This window comes from Mesoplodon bidens (genome assembly GCF_964165515.1).
Source record: "Mesoplodon bidens genome assembly, chromosome: 10".
NCBI classification, from domain to species: Eukaryota; Metazoa; Chordata; class Mammalia; order Artiodactyla; family Ziphiidae; genus Mesoplodon; species Mesoplodon bidens.
In genome coordinates this window covers 8192783-8219533 of record NC_138172.1, presented here as the reverse complement: position 1 = coordinate 8219533, position 26751 = coordinate 8192783, and the positions used below count along the sequence as shown (strand labels likewise).

Below are 26751 nucleotides of genomic sequence, written 5' to 3'. Positions count from 1 at the left end.
GAGCTAGTAAATGTGATTCTCTCAACGATTCCACTCTGTTGCTTCCACCCTGTTGCTGGGAGAGCTATGACTCTCTGTGCCTTTAGAATTTTTTTCCCCAAACATTCCAAAATAATTATAAAACGGATATTCCTCTGCCTTACCCTAAGAAGCATGCTGATATTTAAAAGGCTCTCCTTTAGGTCACTGTCAACATCAGACAACAGACAGTACCCAGTGCTGTTTTGTAGAATCTCCTGTTTTCTGTGACCAGGTCCTGACCCCACCCCCTGGTTTCCAGGCCAAGGCAGAAGGACACAGTGTGGACTGCTGGGCTGAGTCTCCATGAAAGCAGAACATACTCAGGAATAATCTTTCCTATGTCCCTGATTTTTTCTTTTTTTGGCAAGAGTTGGGGGACACGAATCTCTCACAGATAAGAATCAATAGGCTCAGGGGACAGTGAGAGTCTCTGTATCCTAAGGAGCGTGACAAATCCGTCTTCCTGAAAAACCAATAGCTACAAAAACCAGAAGCCCCTCAGTTTTGAGCTGCTTTCTCCCCCTCTACATTCTCTTCAAGGTGAATATGGATGTTGTCAGGCTTATCTGTGGGATTCAAAACATTTTTGAGCACTTATTCCTGTTGAATAACTGACCTGAGATATCTCTCTAACCTCCTTGTCATTTTATGATCTGATCTTCTACTTTATTTGCATTGTTTGTGAATAGGATGTCATAGAGGATTGCACTGGCCTTTCAAAAATGTCTGTACCTATGTATTTACCCACCTATCCACCACCTCCCCACCCATTCACCCATCCACCCATCCACTCATCCACCCATCTACCCATGAACCTACCCATCCACCTATCCACTCATTCCTTTCTATTTCCATATCAACCTCCCTGATCCAGGCCCCGTCACCTTCCACCACCAACTTGTATATTAGTGAGTATGTATAACAACGGAGTCCAGCAACTCTCTTTTCAAAGCCATCAAATGCACGAAATCAGTCATCCTTAAATTTGGCTCTGGCCACAACACCCCCTACTCAAGAACCTTCAGTGGTTCTTCTTTGTCTAAAAAATAAAGCCCAGCTTCTCACTCTGACACCCAAGGCCTCCTTGATCTGTCTCCAACCTACCTTCCCCACCCCACCACTTAATTCCAGCACTCCAATATTTAAAACACACAGAAGAGTAGAGAGAACAATAACAAACACCCATGAATATGCCACCCAAATTAGATAACCATTAAGATTTAGCCATTTTTGCTTCAAAATCACTCTTAGGAAGCAAAATGTTACAGAGAGCACTGAAGCATGGTCTCCTTCCTTCTTCCCTCATCCCTCAATAACTCTTGTGAAGCTGGTGTGTGTTCTTACCCAGTCCACCTTTGTATAGCTCTGTTTCAGACAGGTATCTAAGAATACAAACAATATGAACTGTTTGTGTTTTAAATTTATAAAAATAGTATAGTGTACCTTGCTTTCTTCACCCAACATTGTGTTTTCAACTTCTATACACAATTGCTTTATGTAGATCTAGTTCTCCATCTAAATGATTGTATAATAGTCCATCATGTGGCTATCCATAGCTTATTTAACCAGTCCCTCCATGATGGCCATTGAGGTGATTTCTCTTTGTTTCTTTACTACAAACACTATTGCAAAAAACCTCCTTGCACAAGGTTTTGTGTGTGTGCAGATATGCTAGAATATCTTAGGTTGTACTTAGAAGTGGAACTGCTGGGATACAGGGTATGTACCTCTTCCTTCTCTGTCACAAGACACTCCCAGTGTTCTCCGAAGGGGCTCAACCAATTTACATGTTTATTAGGAGGACACAAGTGGCCCTGCTGCTCCACATTCTTGCCAGCACTTGGGATTATTTGACCAATCTAATGGGAGTCAAACTGCGTCTCATTTTCTTTTATTTTACCTCCTGATTACCTGTAAGTATGAGCATCTTTTCTTATATTTTTAACCATTTAAATTTCATTTTCTGTGACTTATTTATATCTTTTTTTTTCTTTTTTCGCGGTACGTGGGCTTCTCACTGTTGTGGCCTCTCCCGTTGTGGAGCACAGGCTCCGGATGCGCAGGCTCAGCAGCCATGGCTCACGGGCCCAGCTGATCCGCGGCATGTGGGATTTTCCCGGACCGGGGCACAAACCCGTGTCCCCTGCATCGACAGGCGGACTCTCAACCACTGCACCACCAGGGAAGCCCCAAGGTTATTAACCTTTTATTAATTCTATGCATGCCAAATATCTTTTCCTTGCCTGGTCTGTATTTTCCCCTTATTTATTTGTTGCAGTTGTTGTTGTATAGAAGATTTTAAAAATTTTTATATAATGGAATTTATCAATATTTTCCTTTATGGTGTGTGCCTTTTTGTTTTATGTTTTATGTTTAAGCAACCTTTTCCTACCCGCCAAGGTTTTAAATAGAATCTTCTACATTTTCTTCCAAAATTTTTTAAAGTTTTGTTTTTTACCTTTAGCACTTTAATCCATCTAGAATATATTTTTGGGAACTAAGGAGGAGGTCTAATTTTATTCCACATGGAAGAAAAAGTGTGTGTGTGTGCGTGCGTGTGTTTAAACCAGTTCCTAAAAAATAATAAGAAATGGACAAGCAACCAGTGGAATCAGATCCATTTACTAAACAGGCTATCCTTTCCCCTCATCTGTAATGCACCACTGCCATATACTGTGTTCCCATTTGTGGGGGGCTTTGTTTCTGAGCTCTGATCTGGCCCATCGGTTAGTTTTCCTAGCACTGGTCTAATACTACCTGTTTTACTGACTATCACTTAAGAGGAAGTCTTGATATCTGATAAGGCAAATGCTCTAACAAATACCAAAAAAATAGAGCCTACAGGCCTTATTTTCTTTTTATGGGGCAATCAAGTTAAAAATTAAAAGCAAGTAGAAAGCTTTAAAGAAAATCTTTGGAACTAAAATATGCATAATTCTGAAAAATTTATGGGGCAAAGTTCCATCATTCTTGTTTTCTAATGTATGCATTTTTTCTAAACTTTGGTTTCTGCTCTGTTAGATTCTTTTTTAATTAACTAATTTATTTATTTATTTTTGGCTGCATTGGGTCTTTGCTGTTGTGTGCAGGCTTTCTCTAGTTGCTGCGAGCGGGGGCTATTCTTCGCTGCGGTGCGCGGGCTTCTCATTGCAGTGGCTTCTCTTGTTGCGCAGTATGGGCTCTAGGCGTACAGGCTTCAGTAGTTGCAGCCCATGGGCTCAGTAGTTGTGGCACACGGCCTTAGTTGCTCCGTGGCATGTGGGATCTTCCCGGACCAGGGCTCAAACCCATGTCTCCTGCATTGCCAGGCGGATTCTTAACCATTGTGCCACCAGGGAAGCCCTAATGTATGCATTTTTAAATTACACTTTCTAATTGGATGTGGCAGGCACACAGGAATGTTATTAATTTTTATATATTGATCTTGTAATCAGCCATTTTGCTGAACGCTTCCGCAGGAAGTATGAGATTTACTGGTGGTTTTCGGTTAACACCCTTTATTAGACTAAGGAGGTTTCTGTTTATTCCTAATTTGCTAAGAGTTAAATGGTGAAAAGATAGAAGCATGCTTTTTAAAAGTCAAGAAAGTATTCAATATCCTGTGATAAACCATAATGGAAAAGAACATGAAAAAGAATGTATATATGTATAACTGAGTCACTTTACTGTACAGCAGTAATTAACACAACATTGTAAATCAACTATACTTCGATAAAAAATAAATTAAAAAAAAATCAAGAATGCCATTTCTCTCCCATTTCCCTCTACACTATACCAATTGAGGTCCAAACCAATATAATAAGGCAAGAAAAAGAAATGAGGTTATAAAAAAAAGAAAAAGAAAGACCACCATCAGTTAGAACTAATCAGTGAGTGGTTTCCTGAGCATATTTTCTTATTTCTGGCCCTTTATTTAACCTGCGTGCCTGAATGTTCCTTGATCCCATCTCTAAACTTAATTCTCACTATGTTCTTTCTCGAAGTCCCAATAATCATCTTAATAATAGCTAATATTTAATGATTGCTTACTGTGTACCAGGTAGGCATTTTATATCATCATTTTTTAATCCTTACAACAACCCTAAGAAAGAGGTTTTTTATTAGCTTCCGCTTGAAAATGTCGGAAGTCGGAGGTTTAGGGATTAGGTTGAGCTCACACATCTGGAAAGTGGCAGAACAGGGATTATGCAGTCTGTCCAAACCCCTAACCACTGCAGTAGACTGAAACGCTGGCCAACATGCTCATGATCTGGGACCCAGACTTTTCTGCCAATGTGCCTTTCCTTTGGTCTAGAATCCTGTCTCTCACTTTTCCCAGATCTCTGCATATCCACTGGGCACACAGCAATGCACCACTCAGATCCCCTTCAGGACTGGAGGACTTATTCCCCCAGCTATGGGCAGTGCTCCTGGCAGGCACCCCCAGCTATCAGCCCTGTTTGGAACTGCCTCACCAAAGAGGCACCTACCCAAGGCCACATGCCTTCCCAGGAGCAACAGGAGGGTATAAAGGCCTAGCTTCGTCGCCACAACCCAGGACAACTCGGAAGGGCCACGACAGCCTCAGAGCTCCCCAAGGAGTCATTTGAGGCCTTCCTTGCAAATTCCCTGAATCCTGCCTCCCTCCCTTCCTTCTGCAGTGGGGACCCCAAGAACATTTGATAATACACCCCTGCACCATAATCACTGTCTGAGAGTCAGCTTCCTGGGAACCCAAGCTGGCATAGATCCTAATCCTCACTTCAAGATTCACTTCAAATGCTGCATCCTCAACATAAAACCTCCTCCCAAGTGCCCGCCAGCCCAGATTAGAAGTCCTCCTCCCTCTGAACCAACTTCCCTTTCTGCTGTATTTGCATCACTGATGCACATCTGTCTTCACTTCCATTGTTCATTGCCAGCTCCTTGAGGGAAGGCACTGTGTCTGATTCATCTCTCCATCTTCTTTAGCACCTGCCTTTACCACTAAGCATGGGCTCTGGGGTCAGACAAATCTGGATTCAAACCCCAGCTTCACCTTTATAGGCATCAGTTTCCTCATCTGTAAAATGGGGGTGATGACAGCATCTTCCTCTAAGGCTTTAAGAAGTGAACGCTTAGCCCAGAGCCCGGCATACAGTAAGCACTCACTAATTGTTTTTTATCTATGATTACTGCTTATCTATTGTCACGAAAGCACTAATACATGTTTGCAGAGTGAGTTGGGAACATGGCGACCAGCTCAGCAGCCTCAGCAGAGCAAGCGTTCACAACTTGTCTCCCTGGCAGACAGTGGAAACGGCTGAAGGCTCCTCGTCCTTGGCATTCTGCCCACTTCACTCTCTCTCTCTGTGCAGGCGTCAGAGCTGGACCCTCCAGCATGCAAACCCTCACTCTCTCCTGCAATCCAAAAATAAAAAATAAACTTGGCTTTGAATCCAAGGCCATTGGTGCTTTTGATCTTGGTCACAAAGCAAGGCAATTATTGGATACAAAAGCCCTGATTTATTTATGAAATGTGACGGACATCTTCAAGGCAGGAACGAAAAAGCTCACTGAAGACCAAGGCCTTATTGCCACACAGTGAATGGCTGCTTTCAAACACAAGCCCCCCGAATGCCCTCTCTTCTCTGCTAAGAGTCTTTCCTCATTAGTGCTTCCTTCAGAACGCCGCAGCTTCCAACAATCAAACTCACTCCACGGCTGGGGCAAGTAATTAAATTCTGCAGGCATCAGAGCAGAGAATAATGGATGGCTATTGTTAAGGAAGCTGAGGCTGGAAACGAAATGGGCTTCAATGCCCAGCTCAGAAATGGTTGGGGTGGGAAGAGAGAGCAAGCAGGGACCCTCCCTGTTGGTGCACCACGGCGGGCAGTGGATTCAGGACTGGACCTGGAGTAGAGAACCTGCATCTGGGGCCGGATTCTGTGCTTACCAGAGGTGCGCCTGCATTTCCTCACCTGGAAAACCAGGAGGTTGGACTAGGTGAGTCATTCCCCATGTGTGATCCCCAGATCAGCAGCATCAGCAGCGCCTGGGAACTCGTAAGAAATGCAGATTCTCAGGCCTCACTCCAACCTGGTGACTCAGACGTTGTGGGCATGGGGCCCAGCAATCCATGTTTAACAAGCCCTCCAGGTGATTCTGATGCTAGACTTTGAGAAGCACTGTTAGATCATGTTTAAAGATGAGGCCACAAACTCAAATGCACAAAGGGCCAAGGAGCTAAAATAAAGGGGTCGATGTCATGCACCAGACAACCCACAGGGGCTGTGGGGCAGTGGAGCGAGTGTGCCCAGCCCGAAGGGCCAGCGGCTACTCAGCTCTGGACAACTACCGCCAAGTATGACCCCATGTTGTTCTGGTACTGTCAGAGCTTCTGGCTTTTCAAGAGGAATACAAAATTCTGATTTTTATATGAAATCCCACAATTTTAAAATATCGGTTGAAGTTTTCTTAACATAGTGAAGGCCAAGCAGGTTACACTTGAGAACCAAATTCAGCTGTGGACCACTATTTTGCAGCCTCCGTCCCAAGGTGCCTTGGACCCCCATCATGACACTCTGTCCCCAGTGCACTTGCCTTTGTCCTAACACTGAACTCCTAACCTCCTTTCCCCACTTGGGAGACTCCTATTCATCCTTCAACACCCAATTCAAGCATCACCTCCACTGTGAACTCATTCTCAACCCTCTGCCCCACTTTCCACCTTCTCCACTAAGAAAGTAGAGAAGAATCAAACACGGGGCCAAAAACTGACACGTAGAAGAAGGTAACACAGAGGAGGAAGACATGGAGAAGTTATAAAACAGGCTTTTCCCGCAGAGGAGGAATGAGGAAACTCTTGGAAAAGTTACTGTATTGCTGCTTGAAAAATCCCTTAAAAAAGGACACTGATCCCATTTGACCAGAATCTAATAAAATGAAGTTTTAAAAGGGCAAATATAAAAAAACACAAGGACAGAATTCATAGGACAGATTAAAAAACATTTGGTACAAAATCCTCCAGAGATTTGAGCTGAGAGTTCAGAGTGGGTCAAATGCACTGAGACGATCATGAAAAAGGCAAATGCCTTCATAGGTTTCATTATTAGAAATAAAGTGTCTAGACAGCCCTGCCCTCCTCTTAGCTGGTCAGAGCTTTCTGGAGTGTTGTGAGTGGTTCTGAATATTAACTTATGCCAGTCAGAGAAGACCTGCAGCCTGACCCAGGAGGAGAGAAAACGCAAAGCCAAGTCACGGGGGTCAACTGAAGGAACCTGACATGTTTGCCCAGAGGCGGGAAGGGCCTGGGTTTGTGGTCATGAGTACCTGATGGATTTCCATGTGGATTGATCTCGGTGGCCCACAGGACCTGTGAGTGGAAACCCTGAAAGATTTCATCTCAACATTGGGGAGAATTTTCTATTGGTCTCGGTTGTCCCCAAATGCAATGCAAGGTAATAAATGCCTATTATTGGGGGAGAGCTGGCAGAGAGAGGACAGCTCATGAAGAGGATAATAAAAGGACTGGAACAGAAGGCCTAGTGGACACACATTGTTTTATTTCACCCTTCTTGTAAGAGCACCCAGTTTTTCCTGGGGAAAAACAGGGTGGGGAACCACCCTCAGCCATCCTTTGTCCCATGCATCAGGGGGAGTTGAGTGTATGCCCAGCTTCAGGAGCGCTCATGTGACCCACACTGGTCCAGTCAGAGCCTGTAAGACCCAATTCTGGGAGAAGGGACCTCTCACTTTCCGCTGGACTTGAAGCAGGTAGGATGTGAGCCTGGGGCTGCAGGGGCCATGTGGTCATCACAGAGAGAGAGACCAACTATGCATGAGCCCTTCTCCCACCCCTCCTTAAAAACAAAACAAAACAAAAAAACTGGAAAACAAAGAAAATAGGCGCAGAATTGCAGAGAGATTGGGTTCTGACAACACCCTTGGTGCCCTTGAAGCCCCCATGCCTGAAGCCAGTCTTGGCTCGGAAGAGCTGATAAGCTCCCTTTCCTCCCTCAAGCCAGTTGAGCTGAGTTTCTGTTGTTTGCAACAGTAAGAGTCCTGATCACTATGGTGGCTGCTAAGAGCTCATCCAGTCCATTCTGCTCTGGTGGATCCACATCTCACAGTTAAAGCAACGGCCACCTGCATGAACAAGTCCATTTGCCCAGATGAAGCCTAGAATGGCTGTGGAATGAGAAGTGTTGCTTCCAGGCATAACACACTGCATTGCAGAAGGGAAAACGGAGAATCAGGAAAAGGTGAGTTATGAAGTCAAAGAGCATTCTGCACCACTGAGGAGCTGGCAGGTGGAGCAGCTGCCCCAGGCCTGGGCACAGGAAAGACACCTGGCCTGGAAGCCGCTCCCACCTCCTGCAGAGGCAGTGCCAGAATGTGACTTGGCAGATGGCGAAGGACTCCCACTCCAAGTGTGGCACTGTCACCATCTCCTCTTCCCAGATGAGAAAACTGAGGCTCAGAGAGACTTACCCAGGGTGACAATGTCAGTGACAGGTGGCTCCGAGACAGACTCCAAAAGCCCAGCCATGCTGCCTCCTGGAAGTGATGACAACTGGCCATTCTCAGGCTTTACCTTCTCATCTGTAAAATGGGCTGAGTGAGGATCCTGTTCCCCAGTCTGACCAGAGACCAGCCCCTGCAGTCGTTTGAGGTCTGCAGAACTATTATTATGTAAGGATGCAGGGCTCAGGGCTGAGATCATCTATAACTGATGTGACACAAGGGGGCCACGCTGTGCTAAATCAGCCAGTCAGGCCCCGTCTCCAGCTCCCTCTTGGCCCAGAGGGGCCGGTCGTTTCCTTTGTTCCAGAGGCACAGAGCTGGTAAGAAGGCAGCCAGGAGCTCAGCTGTAGACCTTTTTTCATTATTTTCCACCCTGTTAACCTCCATCACAAGTGAGGCTGCTGTCAGCCTAAATGACAGCTGAAAAGATTTATCTCACTTGTCCCAGGGCTCAGCTCAGGAAAAGACCCTTCATGTCCTAAAGGTCCCGATGACCCTTTCTCTGTGAGTCCCTCCCACCCAGCAAAAAAGATGTGACAGTGGCAGCGGCAGGCGGGGGCTTGTGATGGGACCAAGCAATCTGAATCCCTTCAGTTTGGCTTTGCAAAGCACTATGTGAAGTTTGTTTTTATTGCACTGTATTTACCCTTCTAATTATGTTTGCTTATGCAAATATTAAAGTTAGACTACACTTCATAAACACAGCCCCAGGAGGAGACCAGAGCAGATTGTGTGGCGGGGGTGGGAGGGCGGCGGGGAATTAGCTTGCAGTTACAATTTTGCAATAGAAGTCATCCTCAAAGTGGACAATCCACATACAGACCGGGGAGAGATGACTATATTTCAAACCAACTTGTCTTCTTCCTCTGTGTGTCTAGCAATCCCAGGTCACCTCTTCCCTAAAACTGGTGCCTGGCAAGAACAGATGAGCTGGATCATTTTAGTAGTAATAGTCTCTTACACTTGTATTATAATAGCCAGCTTTCCTGAGCACTTAGTGCCAGGCGCTGCTTTCCATGCTTTACTTGGGATTAATAACCCTCTTAACCCAAGCAACTGCCCTGTGGGTATTTCTATCCCCATTTCACAAATAAGGAAACAGGCTCAGAGAGTTTCAGTAACAAACCCAAAGACACACAGCTAATAAACAATGGAACAGGATTATGAAGCCAGAAATTTAAGACTTGTGGACCCAAAGACCATACCCTGAACCACTTCTCAATAATACCTACCTCCTTCACTTGCACCATTTCATTTAACCCTCATACTGCCCCTGGGAAGTAGATGACCTTAACCTCATTAGATAGACAAACAAATGAGCAAAATTTGACCCTAAAATTCCTGTTACAGAAACAGATCTTAAGAAAATAGCAGTGGCCCAGCCAACATCGTTCTCAGTGGTGAAAAACTGAAACCATTTCCACTAAGATCAGGAACAAGACAAGGTTGCCCACTCTCACCACTATTCTTCAACACAGTTTTGGAAGTTTTAGTCGCAGCAATCAGAGAAGAAAAAGAAATAAAAAGAATCCAAATCGGAAAAGAAGAAGTAAAACTGTCACTGTTTGCAGATCACATGATACTATACATAGAGAATCCTAAAGATGCTACCAGGAAACTACTAGAGCTAATCAATGAATTTGGTAAAGTAGCAGGATACGAAATTAATGCACAGAAATCTCTTGCATTCCTATACACTAATGATGAAATATCTGAAAGAGAAATTAAGGAAACACTCCCATTTACCACTGCAACAAAAAGAATAAAATATCTAGGAATAAACCTACCTAAGGAGGTAAAAGACCTGTACTCAGAAAACTATAAGACACTGATGAAAGAAATCAAAGATGACACAAACAGATGGAGAGATATACCATGTTCTTGGATTGGAAGAATCAACATTGTGAAAATGACTATACTACCCAAAGCAATCTACAGATTCAGTGCAATCCTTATCAAACTACCAATGGCATTTTTCACAGAACTAGAACAAAAAATTGCACAATTTGTATGGAAACACAAAAGACCCCGAATAGCCAAAGCAATCTTGAGAAAGAAAAATAGAGCTGGAGGAATCAGGCTCCTGGACTTCAGAGTATACTACAAAGCTACAGTAATCAAGGCAGTATGGCACTGGCACAAAAACAGGAATATAGATAAATGGAGCAGGATAGAAAGCCCAGAGGTAAACCCACCCACATATGGTCACCTTATCTTTGATAAAGGAGGCAAGAATATACAATGAAGAAAAGACAGCCTCTTCAATAAGTGGTGCTGGGAAAACTGGACAGCTACATGTAAAAGAATGAAATTAGAACGCTCCGTAACACCATACACAAAAATAAACTCAAAATGAATTAAAGACCTAAATGTAAGGCCAGACACTATGAAACTCTTAGAGGAAAACATAGGTCGAACACTCCATGACATAAATCACAGCAAGATCCTTCTTGACCCACCTCCTAGAGAAATGGAAAGAAAAACAAAAATAAACAAATGAGACATAATGAAACTTAAAAGCTTTTGCACAGCAAAGGAAACCATAAACAAGACGAAAAGACAACCCTCAGAATGGGAGAAAATATTTGCAAATGAAGCAACTGACAAAGGATTAATCACCAAAATATACACGTAGCTCATGCAGTTCAATATCAAAAAAATAAACAACCCAATCCAAAAATGGGCAGAAGACCTAAACAGACATTTCTCCAAAGAAGATATACAGATTGCCAACAAACACGTGAAAGGATGCTCAACATCACTAATTGTTAGAGAAATGCAAATCAAAACTACAATAAGGTATCACCTCACACCGGTCAGAATGGCCATCATCAAAAAATCTAGAAACAATAAATGCTGGAGAGGATGTGGAGAAAAGGGTAACCTCCTACACTGTTGGTGGGAATGAAAATTGATATAGCCACTATGGAGAACAGTATGGAAGTTCCTCAAAAAACTAAAAATAGAACTACCATATAACCCAGCAATCCCACTACTGGGCATATACCCTGAGAAAACCATAATTCAAAAAGAGTCATGTACCACAATGTTCATTGCAGCACTATTTACAATAGGAAGGACATGGAAGCAACCTAAATGTCCATCAACAGATGAATGGATAAAGAAGATGTGGCACATATATACAATGGAATATTACTCAGCCATAAAAAGAAACAACACTGAGTTATTTGTACTGAGGTGGATGGACCTAGAGACTGTCATACAGAGTGAAGTAAGTCAGAAAGAGAAAAACAAATACTATATGCTAACACATATATATGGAATCAAAAAAAAAAAAAAGGTTCTGAAGAACCTAGGGGCAGGACAGGAATAAAAACGCAGACATAGAGAATGGACTTGAGGACATGGGGAGGGGGAAGGGGAAGCTGGGACGAAGTGAGAGAATGGCATGGACATATATACACTACCAAATGTAAAACAGATAGCTAGTGGGAAGCAGCTGCATTGCACAGGGAGATCAGCTCGGTGCTTTGTGTCCACCTAGAGGGGTGGGATAGGGAGGATGGGAGGGAGACGCAAGAGGGAGGAGATATGGGGATATATATATACGTATAGCTGATTCACTTTGTTATACAGAAGAAACTAACACACCATTGTAAAGCAATTATACTCCAATAAAGATGTTACCAAAAAAAAAGAAAGTAGCAGTGGCCCATCAACAGATGAATGGATAAAGTACATGTGGTATATCTATATATACATATACAGTGGAATATTATTCAGCCATAAAAAAAGAATGAAATTCTGCTATTTGCAGCAATGTGGATGGACCTAGAGAATATTATGCTTAGTGAAGTAAGTCAGACAAAGACAAATACTATATTACATCACTTATATGTGGAATCTAAAAAATAATACAAATGAATGTATATGCAAAACAGAAACAGACACACAGATATAGAAAACAAACTACTGGTTACCAAAAGGGAGAGGGGCAAATTAGTGGTATGGGATTAAGAGACACAAACTACAATAAATGAAATAAATAAGCAACAAGGATATATTGTATAGCACAGGGAAATATAGCCATTATCTTATAAATTTTAATATAGTAAAATCTACAAAAATACTGAATCACTATGCTATACACCTACAACTAATAGAATATTGTAAATAAACTATACTTCAATTAAAAAAATAGCAGTGGGGCTTCCCCGGTGGCGCAGTGGTTGAGAGTCCGCCTGCCGATGCAGGGGACACGGGTTCGGGTTTGTGCTCTGGTCCAGGAAGATCCCATATGCCGTGGAGCGGCTGGGCCTGTGAGCCATGGCTGCTGAGCCTGCATGTCCAGAGCCTGTGCTCCGCAACAGGAGAGGCCACAACAGTGAGAAGCCCACGTACCGCAAAGAAAAAAAAAAAAATAGCAGTGAATGTGACAAAGGTGTATATAAAAGAAGCTCACAGCAGCAATACTTATAATAATATGGAAATCACTGAAGTGTTCAACAATAAGGGATTGGTTAAATAAACTAGGGTACATCTGTATGATGAAATACTATGCAATCTTTCAAAATGTTGTGGAATTATATTTACTGATATGGGAAAATTTTGTAATCCAGTGTTATATAATTTGTTAGGTGACATAAGCAGAGAGTAAAATCGTATATGCAGTCTGATCTCATTTGGGAAAAGTACATACATATTCTAGAAAGTGTATAAAATCAGCACTCATAGAAAATGTATTTACATATGTACATATAAAGAAGTTCCTATGACAACCAAAGTGATTATGGCTGAGTGATAGCATTTCAGGTGACGTCAATTTCTAAGTGTTTGTTTGTTTTTGAATTTTATTTTATTTTTTATATAAGTGTGAGCTCATCTCTATGTTTCCAAATCTCCTACAATGAGTGTACTACTTACCTAACCATGCAAAGGTTTTTATTTTTGTGGTGATGGTGGTTGCTGAAGTGGCTGAGCCCCCCAGCCATATCTAGGACTCAAACTCAGGGTCTGGGGTGCCAAGTCCAGGCCTCAGCCCCCCGCACCCTTCAACATGCCTGCCCCCTGGTCCCATGTTCCCAAACCACACCCCACCGTGGCTGGCTGTCTTGCCAAGGCCAGCCTGGGGCAGAAACTCGAGTGGTCCAAGTACCCACCTTTTTGAAGAGTCTGATGACATCCTCGCTGATTTGGGAGAGGCGAACGATGACATTGTTCATGAAGATGTCATTGAGGGTGGCATGGTCTCGGCTCTCCCGCCTGGTCTGATGCAGGACTAGATACCAACAGTTCACGGGCGAGAGGAGATACTGGTCCTTCCTGTAGAAACCAAGACAGCTCAGGTTGGCTCCACTGAAACTGCCAGCCACACAGTGTTCTACGCTGTCACCCACCACGGCTCTTTTGACCCTCATGGGGCCCTTTCAAACTCGTTTTATTATAACATATTTAACAGCTGGGGCAACAGAGACCATGAGGAAGCAATCTTCCCAAGGTCACAGAGCAGTGCTGGGGCCAAAACCCAGGTCTTTGACTAGAAGTCCTATCCTGTCCTACTCTCCCATTGGATGTGGCACTTGCTACATGTATCTCTCCCTTCTGAGAGGAAGCTGTCTTCCCTGGAGTTAAGAAATACTAAACCAATTGTGCTTGAAATTCTTGTATGAGTTCTAGAAATATCCAGGGGAAAGAACAAAAAGTGGACCCTTTCCTTCCCCTCCTTGCCTCCTCCAACCCCTGGGGGTTCCTCAGGCTCTTAACCTTTTTGTCCTCCTCCAGGGTCAGTCCTGGTCTCTTGGCCTCTTGGAAACACATTCCTTTGCCCCTCAATGGAGCTGAGGGCCTGGAGGATTTCAGGTTCTATACTTGGAAAGAGAGCCTAAGGAAATCTGCTTTTGAGTGAAGTACACACAAGACGTATCTTTGTCCTTCAATGACTGACACATTCTTAGTGTCCTCTAGCTGGGCATTATGCTAAAACAGGGGTTCTCAAAGTGTCGGGGTCCCCAGACCAGCAGCAGCATCGCCTGGGGTCTATCAGAAATGCAGGCTCTTGAGCCTCACTGCAGCCCTGCTGAATCAGAACCTCTGGAGGTGACCCGGTGATCTAGGTTTTAACAAGCCCTCCAAGCTGCTGATTCCCACGCAAGTCTGAGAACCACAGATCTATGCACCAGTGTTTCCCGAAACATGGGAAATGGGATATTTCCAAAAATGAAATGGGGGATATCTCTCTTCTCTGTGCTTTACCAAAGACCCCTCTGTTAGTCTCAATAAAGTGTATATATATCCTAGTGTCCAGGAAGACAGTAAAGGACAATCAGATACCAAAATCAAACCAATAATCCCACGTTGCCACATGGGGCATCTGGCATGTGTACTTGACCTATGACCCTTCCTCCACTTTCCAAGGTGGGAAGGTGATGTTGGGGCAGAGGCCCATCCACCACCTAGGGTGACTGGCTCAAGGTCCAGTCCCCCAGGCCTGCCTGGCTCCCCCAGGGGGCTGGCCATGGTTCTCTAAGGAAGTGCGGCCTCCCACGATCAGTGTTTCTGAGGAAGGGAATTCTGCTGACTTCCGTTTTGACCACATCATCCTCCCAAAGTCTAGTGGAACTGTAGCCCTGAGGGCCTCTGGGCAGCCAGAGCACGTACACCCCTCACTGCACCCAAACCCTGGGCTTGGGAAGGATAGGTGAGGAGAGGCCAGTTGACTTTTCTTTCTGTCACCAAACGGGCTTAAAAATCTGCCCAGGTAGCCGGAATTTGGGAGAAAGGAATTTGGTTGAGAGAGAGGATGGATATGTTAGAGACCGCTAAGGAAAATGGAGGAGACATTATGCTGTAAGAGAAACGAAGCAGTTTCTCCTTTGTTTATAGCCTAGAGAAAAGGCCAGAACACTGAAATCCAACAGCCCAGCCCAAATCCCTCAGCATTTATTCCGTGTCAGGTCTCAGGTGGGCTCTGGGTGACCGTGCACACAGATCTGCCTCGGAGGGGCTCCTAATGAGGTGGCTGAGGCAGAAGGATTACACTGGAAGGTGCTGAAGCGCTGGGATAGAAACACGCGGAGCACCCGTTCTGCGCGAGAAGCTGGAGAAAACGCGGAGCCCACTCCACGTCCCCGTCACACAGTCCCCTGTGCTTTCCTGCCAGCTTCTTCCCGCCTGGGGTCTTCACGCGCGCTGTGCCATCTGGAATGTGTGAGCCCCTGCTCTTCCCTCTTCCTCTGAGTCTTGGCTTAAATGATACTCCCTGGAGAGTGTGCCTCGGAGGACCTCGCTCTAGGGCAGCAGTTCTCAGAGGTGGTCCCCAGCCCAGATGCATCAGCTTCACTTTGAAATTTGTTGGAAATGTAAATTGTCGGGGCCACTCCAGACCACTTAATAAGAAATCCTGGAGGTGGGACCAGCACCTGTGTTTTGACCAGCCCTCCAGGGGATTGCGATGCACTCTCAGGTTTGAGAATTCCTGCCTTAAGGAGTTTCCACTCCCCACCCATCACCCTACTCGAAGTTCTGTGAGAGCAGGAACTGTTTCTGTCTTAGTCACCATATCTAGTGCCCAGCAATGTGCCTCACATGTAGTAGGTGCTGTAGAAGAGAAACCCAACAGAAAAGGTCACATTTGTGCTGGGTCTTGAAGAATAGGTAGGAGTTTTCCAAATAGAGGGGCAGAGAGATGGAATTGCAGGCAGAGGGACCTGTGGATACAAAGACAGAGAAGCAGCTCAGCAGAGCTAGAATGCTGAGTGTGTTAGGGGAGGACACAAGGATGGGGAGACAGGTGAAAGGCTTGATTGTGGGGAATCGACCGGCAGCCTAATGAGTTGGGATTTTATCATCTAGGCCATATGGTTCTCAATCCACGTTGCACACTAAAATCATCTGGGAAGCTTTTAAAAAACACCAAGACTCAGGCCCTACCCAAGACCAATTAAGTCAGAATCTCTGGGGGTAGAACCTTGGTATTTCTAAAACATTCTCTATAAGATTCTAATATGCACCCAGGGTTAAGAATGCCTGCTGTAGGCAGTGGAGAGTCATGGAAGTTATTTAAGCAGAGGTATGATCTAACCAATGTGTGTCTTAGAAAGATCATTGCAGGCAGACTGGAGGAGGATGGACAGATGAGTGCGTGGGTGGATGAGTTGGTGGGTGGGTGGCTTGTTGGGTGGATAGACGGGTGGGTGGATGAGCAGGTGGATGAGTGGAGGGCTGGATGGGTGTGGGCAGAGGTGTGGGGCTGGAGGCAGGAGGACCAGCCAGGGGTGACCGTAGTCCAGGAAAAGAGAGATGATGAGGGCCTGGGTGGTGGCCAGAGAAGGGTGAATGTAAGGGACTCCTCGCCAAGAGAGCAGAGAATCTTGGAGACTTCCTGGAAATAGAGAGGGGGTGGGGGAGGGGGAAGTGGATGGTGATTCTGAGATTTGGATCTCAGGCGACTGGTTGGATGCTGATGACATGAACCAAGATAAGAACTGCAAGGGGAGAAGTGGGTTTGGGCAGAAAATACTTTACATCCCATTTCCACAGCTTCCTAGGTGGCGATGGAAATGCAAGGATGAAAGGAGAGATGAGATAATTGAGCTGTTACCTAAATTACTTCAGGGGCTGAGCTCAGCCTGGGATGCAAGAATTGAACAGCATCAGGGAATTAAATGTGCAAAATTTATGGAAGTCACAGCCAGAAGGTAAGTTTCAGGGGAAAGGAGAAAGGTCTGGAAAGGGTGCAAAAGAGCTGGGACAGCTTGGGGACCATTAATTAGGTCACCTGGCCAGGGAGAGACTGGGTAAGAGAAAGAGTGGAAAGGAGGCGCTTTCCTTATCAGCAGCTGTGGGCAGGAGGCAACGCAGACGGGACTACAGGGGCAGCAGAAGGAGCAGCGGCAAGGAGGGGAGAGTTACCCGAAAGCAACCAAGGACTCGTCAAGCTAAAGTGAGTGGCTGCTGAGGAGATGAGGCCTTGGTTCATTCAGGCTTTCATTCATTCATTGTCTGTCTCTGTGTGTACGTGCCAGGCAGGCGAGGGGCTGGGGATGCAGCAGTAACCACAGCAGGCAAGACCCTGCTCCACAAGGCTACGTTCGGGTAAGGGAGACACACAAGGAAGCAGGAGATGATGATACAGCCTCATAAATGTAGTGATGGGAAGGAGACTACGGGGCAGAGGAGGCCCCCTCGCCCAGATCTGGTGGAGGGGTGAGCATGGATGGCTTCCTGGAGGAAGCACTTTCTAGACAGAGAACTAAAGGCTGGAATGGAGTTTGACAGGGGAGAGCTTTCTAGGTGGAGAAATATGATGAACAAAGGCCTAGAGAGAGCAGGTTGGTGAGTCAAACATAGTCAAGGGGGCTCAAGCATCGTGTCCTGGAGTGATGGGGGGAGAGTGAAAAACAAGGTTGGAGAATTAGGAAGAGGCCCCATAGTTACGGGCCTTAAGTCCCAGTAGAGAGTTTGAGCTTCATCCCGAGGTTGGCGGGGAGCCACTGAGGGGTTTAGAGCAGGGGAGTGAAAGGGTAAAATTCCACTTTCAAACTCTCACTGTGGCTACTGCGTGGAGGACGGGCTTGAGGAGGCCAAGAGGGAAGTTAAGGGATTCAAGAAACATTTAGGTGGTAAACTGACTGGACCCTGAGATTGACTGGTTGGGAGGGAAAAGAAGCTGCTCAGAATGACTCCAAGTCTTTCAGGCTGGGTGCCTGAGAGCAGGGGTAACATTTACGGAGATGAGGAACATTTACAGCGGCAGGGTAGGGAGGGAAGGCGATGAGTTTTATTTGAAGACGGCGAGTCTTAAGGGCTTGTGGAACACTCAGAAGGCGATATCTGGGCTAGAGAGATAAATGTGGACGCCGGCAACAAGCACTTGGATGATATTTGAAACCATGGAACGACCTGGAACTCTTTACAAATGCACGTGACCACGTGGCAGAAAAGGCAAATTCTCAGGAGGCCTGTGGAGGCTGCAGCTGGAGGGATGGGGCAGGGCTGCGCTCCTCCCGCCCTGGTGAGCTGGAAGAGGCCTGCGATGGGGATGATGCGCCAGCCCATCCTCTGCAGACACTGTCCCAGGCCTGCCGTGCAACCAGCAGGCCCATCCTCTGGGTCCACTCCAGTACGGGAGGCTGCTTCTGCTCTCCCCATCTTCTCCCAGCCCTGGCTCCCCTCGTGTGGGGCAGCTCATTTGTAGACTAAAAGACCGGGGTGAACAGGGCTGTCCACAGCCAGGGTCAGGGTGGAGTTGACCGCTCTGTGGAGAGCTGCCATCTGTGGCCTTGGCCACAATGGTACCTGGCTCTCACCATGTCAGAAAGAAGAGGGAAGGCCACAGATGGGGCCCAGCATGGTGAGACAGAAAGACACAATGAAACAGAAAGACACCTGGACCCAGGGGGGAGGGGTACCCCTGAGTCCATACTGCCTGTGCGACTATATGCAGGTCTCTTAACCCCTGTGGCCTGACTACTTAGACCATATTGTCAACCTTGGTGTTAAACACCAGAAAACAGCTCCAGGGTCATTCAGCAGTTCCCCCACTCAATACATTCTTATTGCATATTTCACATGGACCAGTCCCCAGGGACATGACATGGAGCGCAACAGACACAGCTCCTGCCTCCACGGAGCTTACAGTCCAGTGGGGGAGACACATAACCCTCAGAGAATTCAGCACGTGTGGATGGAGTCGCAGCCACAGAAAGTGCTAGAGAAGAGAGCATGGTGCATGAGCACTCATATCGAGGGGAGCTGGCTGGATTTCGGGGGTCTCTGAAGTGTCCCTAAGGAAGGGGCCTTTCAGCTAGGCTCTAAAGGAAGAGATGGGGGAGGCAGGTAACGGGGCCAGGAGAGTGGGCTTGGGGGTGAGCATATCAGGCAGAGGGAACAGAATGGGCAAAGGCTCACTGCGGGGCAGGGAGCTCGGTGCATTTAAGGCACCGAATAAAGGCCAGTGTGGCTAGAGCCCGGGGAGCAAAGCAGAAGAGGGGCAGGTGCGGGGTCCCGAGGGCTCCGGCCAGCACACTGATCACCATCCCACGGGCCATCTGGATTGTACTGGGACCGCAGGAAGAAGCATCCAGGCCACGTATGGCAGAGCTGGACACCGGCCTTCTCTTTTCAGGGGGTTACTTGTCCCTTTTTTTTTTTTTTTTTCCTTTCTTTTTTTTTTTGCGGTATGCAGGCCTCTCACTGCTGTGGCCTCTCCCGCTGCGGAGCACAGGCTCCGGACGCGCAGGCCCAGCGGCCACGGCTCACGGGCCCAGCCGCTCCGCGGCATATGGGATCCTCCCAGACCGGGGCACGAACCCGTATCCCCTGCATCGGCAGGCGGACTCTCAACCACTGCGCCACCAGGGAGGCCCCACTTGTCCCTTTTGAAAACAGGACCCCTTTGACCTGAGACCCAGCTCTCCATGCTAGCAGCCATTTTGCCTGCTGCAGCCACACTTCTGGAAGATGCCAAAATGAACCTGGGCAGGCGTTCTGTCCTCTAAGGCACATCTTGAGGGCTTTTCTCCTTTTCCAGTCTTGAATCCCTGTGTCCACACAGCAGGTGGAAGCTGCTGAGTTAAGGTATAATTGAGAACTTTCACATAGATGTGTCTGTATTTTACTTTTTACAGCCAGAAAATAGCAATGAAAATTTCTGGTGAGTCACAGCTTTCTTTCTTTGGCTAGGGGAGCTGGGTACGAGGATCCAAGCAACTGCAGCTAGAGGAGCGAGGCCTCGCCAAGCTGGTGAGTTGGGAAAATGAAATCAGCAGTGAGCCAGCTTCTCCCTTCTTCTTCTTCTGGCTGGGCACCGGAAAATTCCACTTAGCAAACAGAACCCATTTCCAGGCCTGTTGAGCCCCATCCAAATGCAGATGAATGCAAATCCACTGCCCTGGGATGGTGGTCCCTCCGGGAGGGAGGGGAGCTCCTGCAGCTGACCCCGTCCCCAAGACGCCGAGTCTCTGCCTCTGGCTTCCCGCTCCCTTCCAAGACATTCCAGGGTCTTGCACTACGCTTGCTTGGGCAGCTGCCAGCAAAGCTCAGAAAAGCACTCCCTCAATTAGTTCTGGGGCCCAAAAAGTATGGTTAACCTCTTGCTACCTAAGTTGCCCCAATCAGGATTTGGAATTCATTGTCCTTGCTGGCAGCACGAATCATTAATTCTGAAAATATTAACTGGGTGCCACCTCTTGTGCCAGACAGCGCTAAGCAAACTGAGTCATGCTCCCTGATTCATGGAGCTTACAGTCCAGTAGGGGCCTCAGATGACAATCAAATAAGCACATAAGTAGACAGGAAATGGCATCGGTGAGAAGAACTGTGAGAGAGAAATGCATGGTGCCTCCTGAGTCTATAACGGAGGGGGCCGGGGGGGGGGTGGTTACCTCACCCAGGAGAGGTGGAGGCGGTCCTTCTTGTCACCAAGCCGTTAGCTGAGATGTTTCTCCTGGTTGAGGCCTTCCCTGCCCCCCAGCGGCTCCTCGATCTCTAGTACACCACCCCCTTTTATCATTTTTACAGCACTACCACGCCTGACATCTGTCCTGTTCATTTACTTCTTGTTTCTGTCTTTGACCCCTTTCTAGCTTACATCTGTCCTCTTCACCACTGTTTCTCTGGTGTCAGGCAGGTCTGGGCACACAGTCGGCTGATAGATGAAAAGTGCCCAGAAGGGTGAGGTGGGACCAGAAAAATGCATAGGTTGTACAGTGGCCTAGGGATAAGGGAGAGCATCCCCAGCAGTCGGCGTGAAGGCTCTGCGCGCACGGGCGCCTTCCCGAGGGCAGAGCGGATGTACAAGGGGTGGAGACAAGGCCACAGAGGCAGCATAGACCAGGGCCTTGAGGGACAGGATGAGCATCTGGGCTGCGCACTGCTGGACACCAGTCTTCAGTAACAGAGCGCCACAGCTGGGTCACTTCAATAGCAGAAATGCATCGTTTCCCAGTTCTGGAGGCTGGAAGTCTGAGATCACGGTGTCAGCAGGGTTGGTTCCTTCTAAGGGCTGTGAGGGAGACTCTGTTCCGTGTCCCCCCACCTCAGCTTCTGGCGGTATGCTGGCCATCTTTGGTATTCCAGCCATCTTTGGTGATCCGTGGCATGTAGACACATCACCCCAATCTCTGCCTTCATGTTCACGTGACGTTTTCCCTGGATGTGTGTCTATGTCCAAATTCCCCTTTTTTAATATTATAGGGACACCAGTCATGCTGGATTAGGGCCCACTCTAATGACCTCATCTTTACTTGATTACCTCTGTAAAGACCCTATTTCCAAACAAAGTCACACTCCGAGGTACTGGGGGTTTAGGACTTCAACATGTGAATTTTTGGAGGACAAAATTCAACCCATAATAGGCTGCTACCCCAAGTGGATCAGGAGTCTGAGGAGAGTTTACATGGTCACTTGGGCATATTTCCTGTGGTCCATTAGAGGAGCAAATGGACCTACGACGCAGAGGATAAAGTCTAACCTCCTCCGCCAGCATTTAAAGCCCATTTAAGGCCCAATCTGCTGCCTGCCCAGCCCTCTCCCTCATCCCCCTTTCTGCTCCAGGCAGTGGGTGAAGCTCTGAGCCAGGAATGGGTTTCTTCATTTACCTATGTTTTGTCCCCCAAGGCTTCTGAATCTATCGTACTGGGAGTTGGGGAGCGTGGCTCTGCTGCTAATTGGCTGTGTGTTCTTGGGCTTGCGGCTCGACCTCTCTGAGGCTTTACTGCCTCATCCATCAAATGGATGGGTGAGTGACGGAGTGGCCAGTGAGGGCCTTTCAGACCTCTGTGACAAGAGCAACCATATATTTCAAAACCAAATGTATACATGTGATCTGACAAAGGATTTTTTTCCCAATTCCCCAACTTATTTATTTGAAAAGCCTAACAAGAAGCACAAAAATGGAAACAGTGAATGGCTATTTTCTACCCTTTTATGTATCTAGCTTCAAAGACAAGAAAGTGAGGCCGCTGAAACCTGGGAAGGACTCTTCCTGGGTCACATGCATCTCCGCCTCGCATCTGTGCACTCACTCGCTCGGAATGCCTTCCCCTCTTCACTCCACGCGGCAAAATCTACTTCAAAGGCCTTTGCTTCAGGGATCATCTGAGGTCCACAGAATGTTCTGTCGGAACCACTCATTTCAATCTTCTCGTATAGTTACTTCCAGATGACATTTTTTATCTTCTCGCTTAACTCACTCGTCAGTTGCCCCCCACACATGTGGGCTTGTGTCATCACTTATTCTATAAGCCCCTTGAAGGCAGGAACCACCTCTCATATTTCCCTGTATCCCTCCAGAGCCCTTGGCAGACTCTAATTCATTCACTTATTCACTCACTCTTCTAATATCCTTTGAGTATCTGCCATGTGCTAATAGGCGCTGTCCAGTCCCAGGGGATTAAAAAGATGACTGGATGAGCCTTGAGAAGGCTCACAATCTAGCGGTTGAACTTAATGCAAACCAAGAATTCTTATGGCCATTGGTCAGAACACCTTTAGTTGAAGTGAAGGAAAAACTTACTTCAGACTGGCTTAAACAAAAACAGTAGTAATGGGAGGAAGAAAAATTTTAAGGATCAAAAATTTTAATCAAAAAAATGTAAAGGAATAGGTGGTTGTTGCCCTCGGGCATGGCTGCATCCAGGGGCTCAAAGGATGTCAGCGGGACCTGGTCTCTGTCACTTGGCTCTGCTTTCCTCTCTCTGTGCTGGCTTCACTCTCAGGCAGGCCCTCTTCAAACCAAAAGTACCCTGACTGCTAGTCATCCCAGTAAAAAGAGAGCTTTTCCCCACCTGCTCCACCAAAAATCCTGGAATTGCAGGTCACTAGATTAAAGCTCTGTGGCCAAGAGGATACAATGCTGGTCACAGGCTCACCATTGTTCAGGGATGATTCCCCAGAGGAAAATCTAGGTCTTGTTATCAAAAGAAGAAGAAGCGAGGGATGCTGAGCAGGGGAGAGTAACAGACGTTTCCTATGTTATGCTGGGTGAGGAAGCGGATCTCAGAGGAGTGGGGGAGGGAGTGGCTCATTCTGCCTCAGGGCGGATGGGTAATCACAGAAACCTTTGCAGTGGGCTTGAAGTACACGTAAGAGTTTGCTGGATGGGAAACACAAAGACAGACATATCCTGCAGGTGGACGACAGAAGGCTGAGTGTGAAGCTGTGAGGTCAGACAAGACATGGATGTTCCGGGGCTGGAAGAAGTTCTTTTGGGGCTGGAAGAAGTTATTTTGGGCTCGGGCAGCAGTGATGCAGGGCGTGGTGAAAAGGTGGCAGGAAGGGAGGAGCCAGACCATGAAGGACTTCGAAGGTCAAGGTTGAATGAAGGTTTTGAATGGTCCAGTGATATGATCGCTGGGCGGGAAGGCCAGGTGGGAGGCAGAGCCGCTGTCCAGGTGAGGGGGGAGAATCTGGGGCTTTGCCTGGGAGTCACCTGGTGGCAAACGGTGGGCGTGAGGCTTCAGGGCAGGGCAGCCCCTTCATGAAGCTGAGATCTGCTGACTTAAAAGCTGCTGTTGGCTGACACCAGCCCTGAGACAGTCATTCCAACGGGAAGAACTACATCCATTGGGTCACCTGCCCGAAGCAGGTTCTGCTTACCCATGCTGGGTGCTATGGAGTCACAGGCTGGGGTTCAAGGACCAGTTCTGCTCCACACCAGCTGGGTGAATTGGGAAGCTAGTCAAACCTTTTCTTTCTTTATCTGTAAAACAGGGTTGATAATGCCTACCTCACAGTGGTGCTTTAAGGATTAAATGAGGTAATTCATAAGACACTCTCAGCATCAAACCCAGCGCCTGATAATAGTAATAATCGTTATTACTGGCATCACTATTATTGCCACCAGCACCTCACTTGGCTACTGGGAAAATCCATTGACTGATGTATGTAACCATACAGCCCATGGTAGGTTTGCTATAAATGTTGGTTTTCCTCCTCCCATTACTACCTTCTCCCCCAGTAAACCCTTATGTGTACTTCAAGGCCCAGTGCCAATGGTCCGGAGACGCCCCCTCCACCCTGAGGATTGGTCCTCCCACCTCAAAGTGATGGCACACTGGGTCTGGTCCAGCAGCACTCCTGAGATCCCTTTTGACTTGCTGAATGTATTCTTGGTACTGGAACAAAAATTTCTGCCTCATTAGGCAATGTCTGGCCAACCTCATCTTCTCTTTCCCTGTGAGAACCTTTGCCTTGGTTTATCCACCTGCAAAATGGGTGCATCACATGGTACGTGCAGCACCCAGCAGAGGAAGGGCACTGACTCACAGTTCCTCCGGTCAGTTCTTTCACCAACCAGCGGGGATCCTAAGCCAGGCACACCCTGGCTGGCCTTCAGGTTCTTTGCCTGTCAGATGGGGATGATGACACCTTCCCTGACTCCCCCGGCCCCACCAGGATTCTTGGGAGGATTTAAGCAGCTAAAGCCTGGGGAGGCACTCTGCAAAGTGTAAGGTGCTGTATAATCTTGGAAGATCATTATTGTCCTCTTTGCCTAATGGAATGGAGTCAAAACTAACCCCCTGCATACCACTGCTTGTTAATTACAACAACATCTATTTTATCTTTATTACAACATCTATTTTCATTTTTAGAATAAAATTTAAATGATATGCACGTATCTATGTGTATCAAGCATATCCAAATATAAACAAATCACGTCCTGGTTAATATTAATACTTTGGAAGTTGCTGATTACAGTCTCTGAGGATTCCAGGAAACTGGGTGTAGGATCTGGAGAGGCCCCAGAAGGAAAAACTGGAAGGAGGATAAGGGGCTGTAGCCATTGCAAAGACCACTCAAGGGGCTGACCCTCCTGCCTTAAAATCCCTCCCAGCAACGAAAACAAAGGTGGGGGATGAAGAGGGTGGAGATGAAAGATATTCAGTTTCCAGGAGGAGCTGGCAGGGGCCCTCGGGGTATCTCACGTTGGCTTCAGGATTTGTGCCATCCCGCACACCACCATACTTCATACCTCCCTGTTGAAGGTCTCTTTTTACTTAAATGGATTTATTTACAAAAAGGACTTTCCCTAGTCTTAGTTAACATAAAATTTTAAAAACCACCTTTACTTGCCCTAAATAGAAGGTTACTGGAAAAAAGTAAGTTCCAAACAGTATCATTGAATCCTAGGCAGATGCTAATACCCAAGATCTGCTGTCTGTTTGTTAAATGGAGGGTTAGAGAGGTGTTAGCAACACACTAGAACCAAACTATAACTGCAAAGACTGAAAGAGAACTGAAAAGATCAGTCACTATTTATGGCTCACGTGCTATCGAAGATTCCTCCCTCATTCTGAGGAACACTGATCCGGTCTGACAAGCCTTCACACTACAGAAATGTGCCCCTAAAACACCCGACTGTGTTGTGTACATACGTCCATGGATTGGGCACTCACACCTCCCAAGGCAGCCCTTTTCTTGCTGGACAGCTCTGGCTACTGGAACGTTCTCAAGGTTGAGTTAAAGTCTGCTTTTCTGAAAATGCTATCCTTGGACCTCACTTCTCTCCTTCAGCATCCCCACAAGTCTATTTCCTTCAAGTATTTGAAGAAAGTATTCAGTAGTATCTTGGTCTTTTCAGTTATTCATTCAAAAACTTTGATAGAGCTTCTACTGTATGTCAGAGAGAGAGGGACTAGAAATGGCCCCTTGCCTTCAAGCAGCTGGCAGACTGAGGTGGGAGAACCAGATATATGAACTGGATCATTCCTTGATAATCTGACCCGAGCCCCAGGAGAGTGACATACAGATCACCATGGCAGGCCAGGGGAGGAGCAGTGACTGCGAACCTGGGACCTGCAGCAGGGACTTCGCAGAATAGGTGAGCCCTGAGCTGGCCCTGGGGAGACGAGCATGAGCTGACCAGCGGGAGAAGAAGGCGCCCTCTGATGCCCACACGAGGAGGACGTGGTCTGGACTGATGGCTGACTCTCAGGGAACACAAACCCAGCCCAGAGCAGTGAGGGGACACACCGAGAGGCATGCAGCTAGAAGAAATTCTGCACTTTGGAGCCAGTTAAACCAAGATTAGAATCCTAGATTATCATAGTAAATGAAGTAAGTCAGACAGAGAAAGACAAACATCATATGATATCACCCATATGTGGAATCTAATTTTTTTAAAAAAGATACAAATGAACTCTTTTACAAAACAGAAGCAGACTTACAGACATCAAAAACAAACTTATGGTTACCAAAGGGGAAACGTCGGGGGGAGGGTTATACCGGGAGCTTGGGATGAACACACACACACTACTATATATAAGATAGATAACCAACAAGGGC

General features: G+C 46.8%; 1 protein-coding gene across 1 annotated transcript in view; it reads right to left on the bottom strand.

The window, feature by feature from the left end:
• Positions 1 to 26751, bottom strand: part of SRGAP3 (SLIT-ROBO Rho GTPase activating protein 3) — a 282947-nt gene that overhangs the window by 100904 nt on the left and 155292 nt on the right. The window contains exon 4 of the mRNA XM_081245040.1: positions 13626 to 13788. Within this exon, the coding sequence (XP_081101166.1) occupies positions 13626 to 13788 (163 nt within the window). The remainder of the gene's footprint in view (positions 1 to 13625; positions 13789 to 26751) is intronic.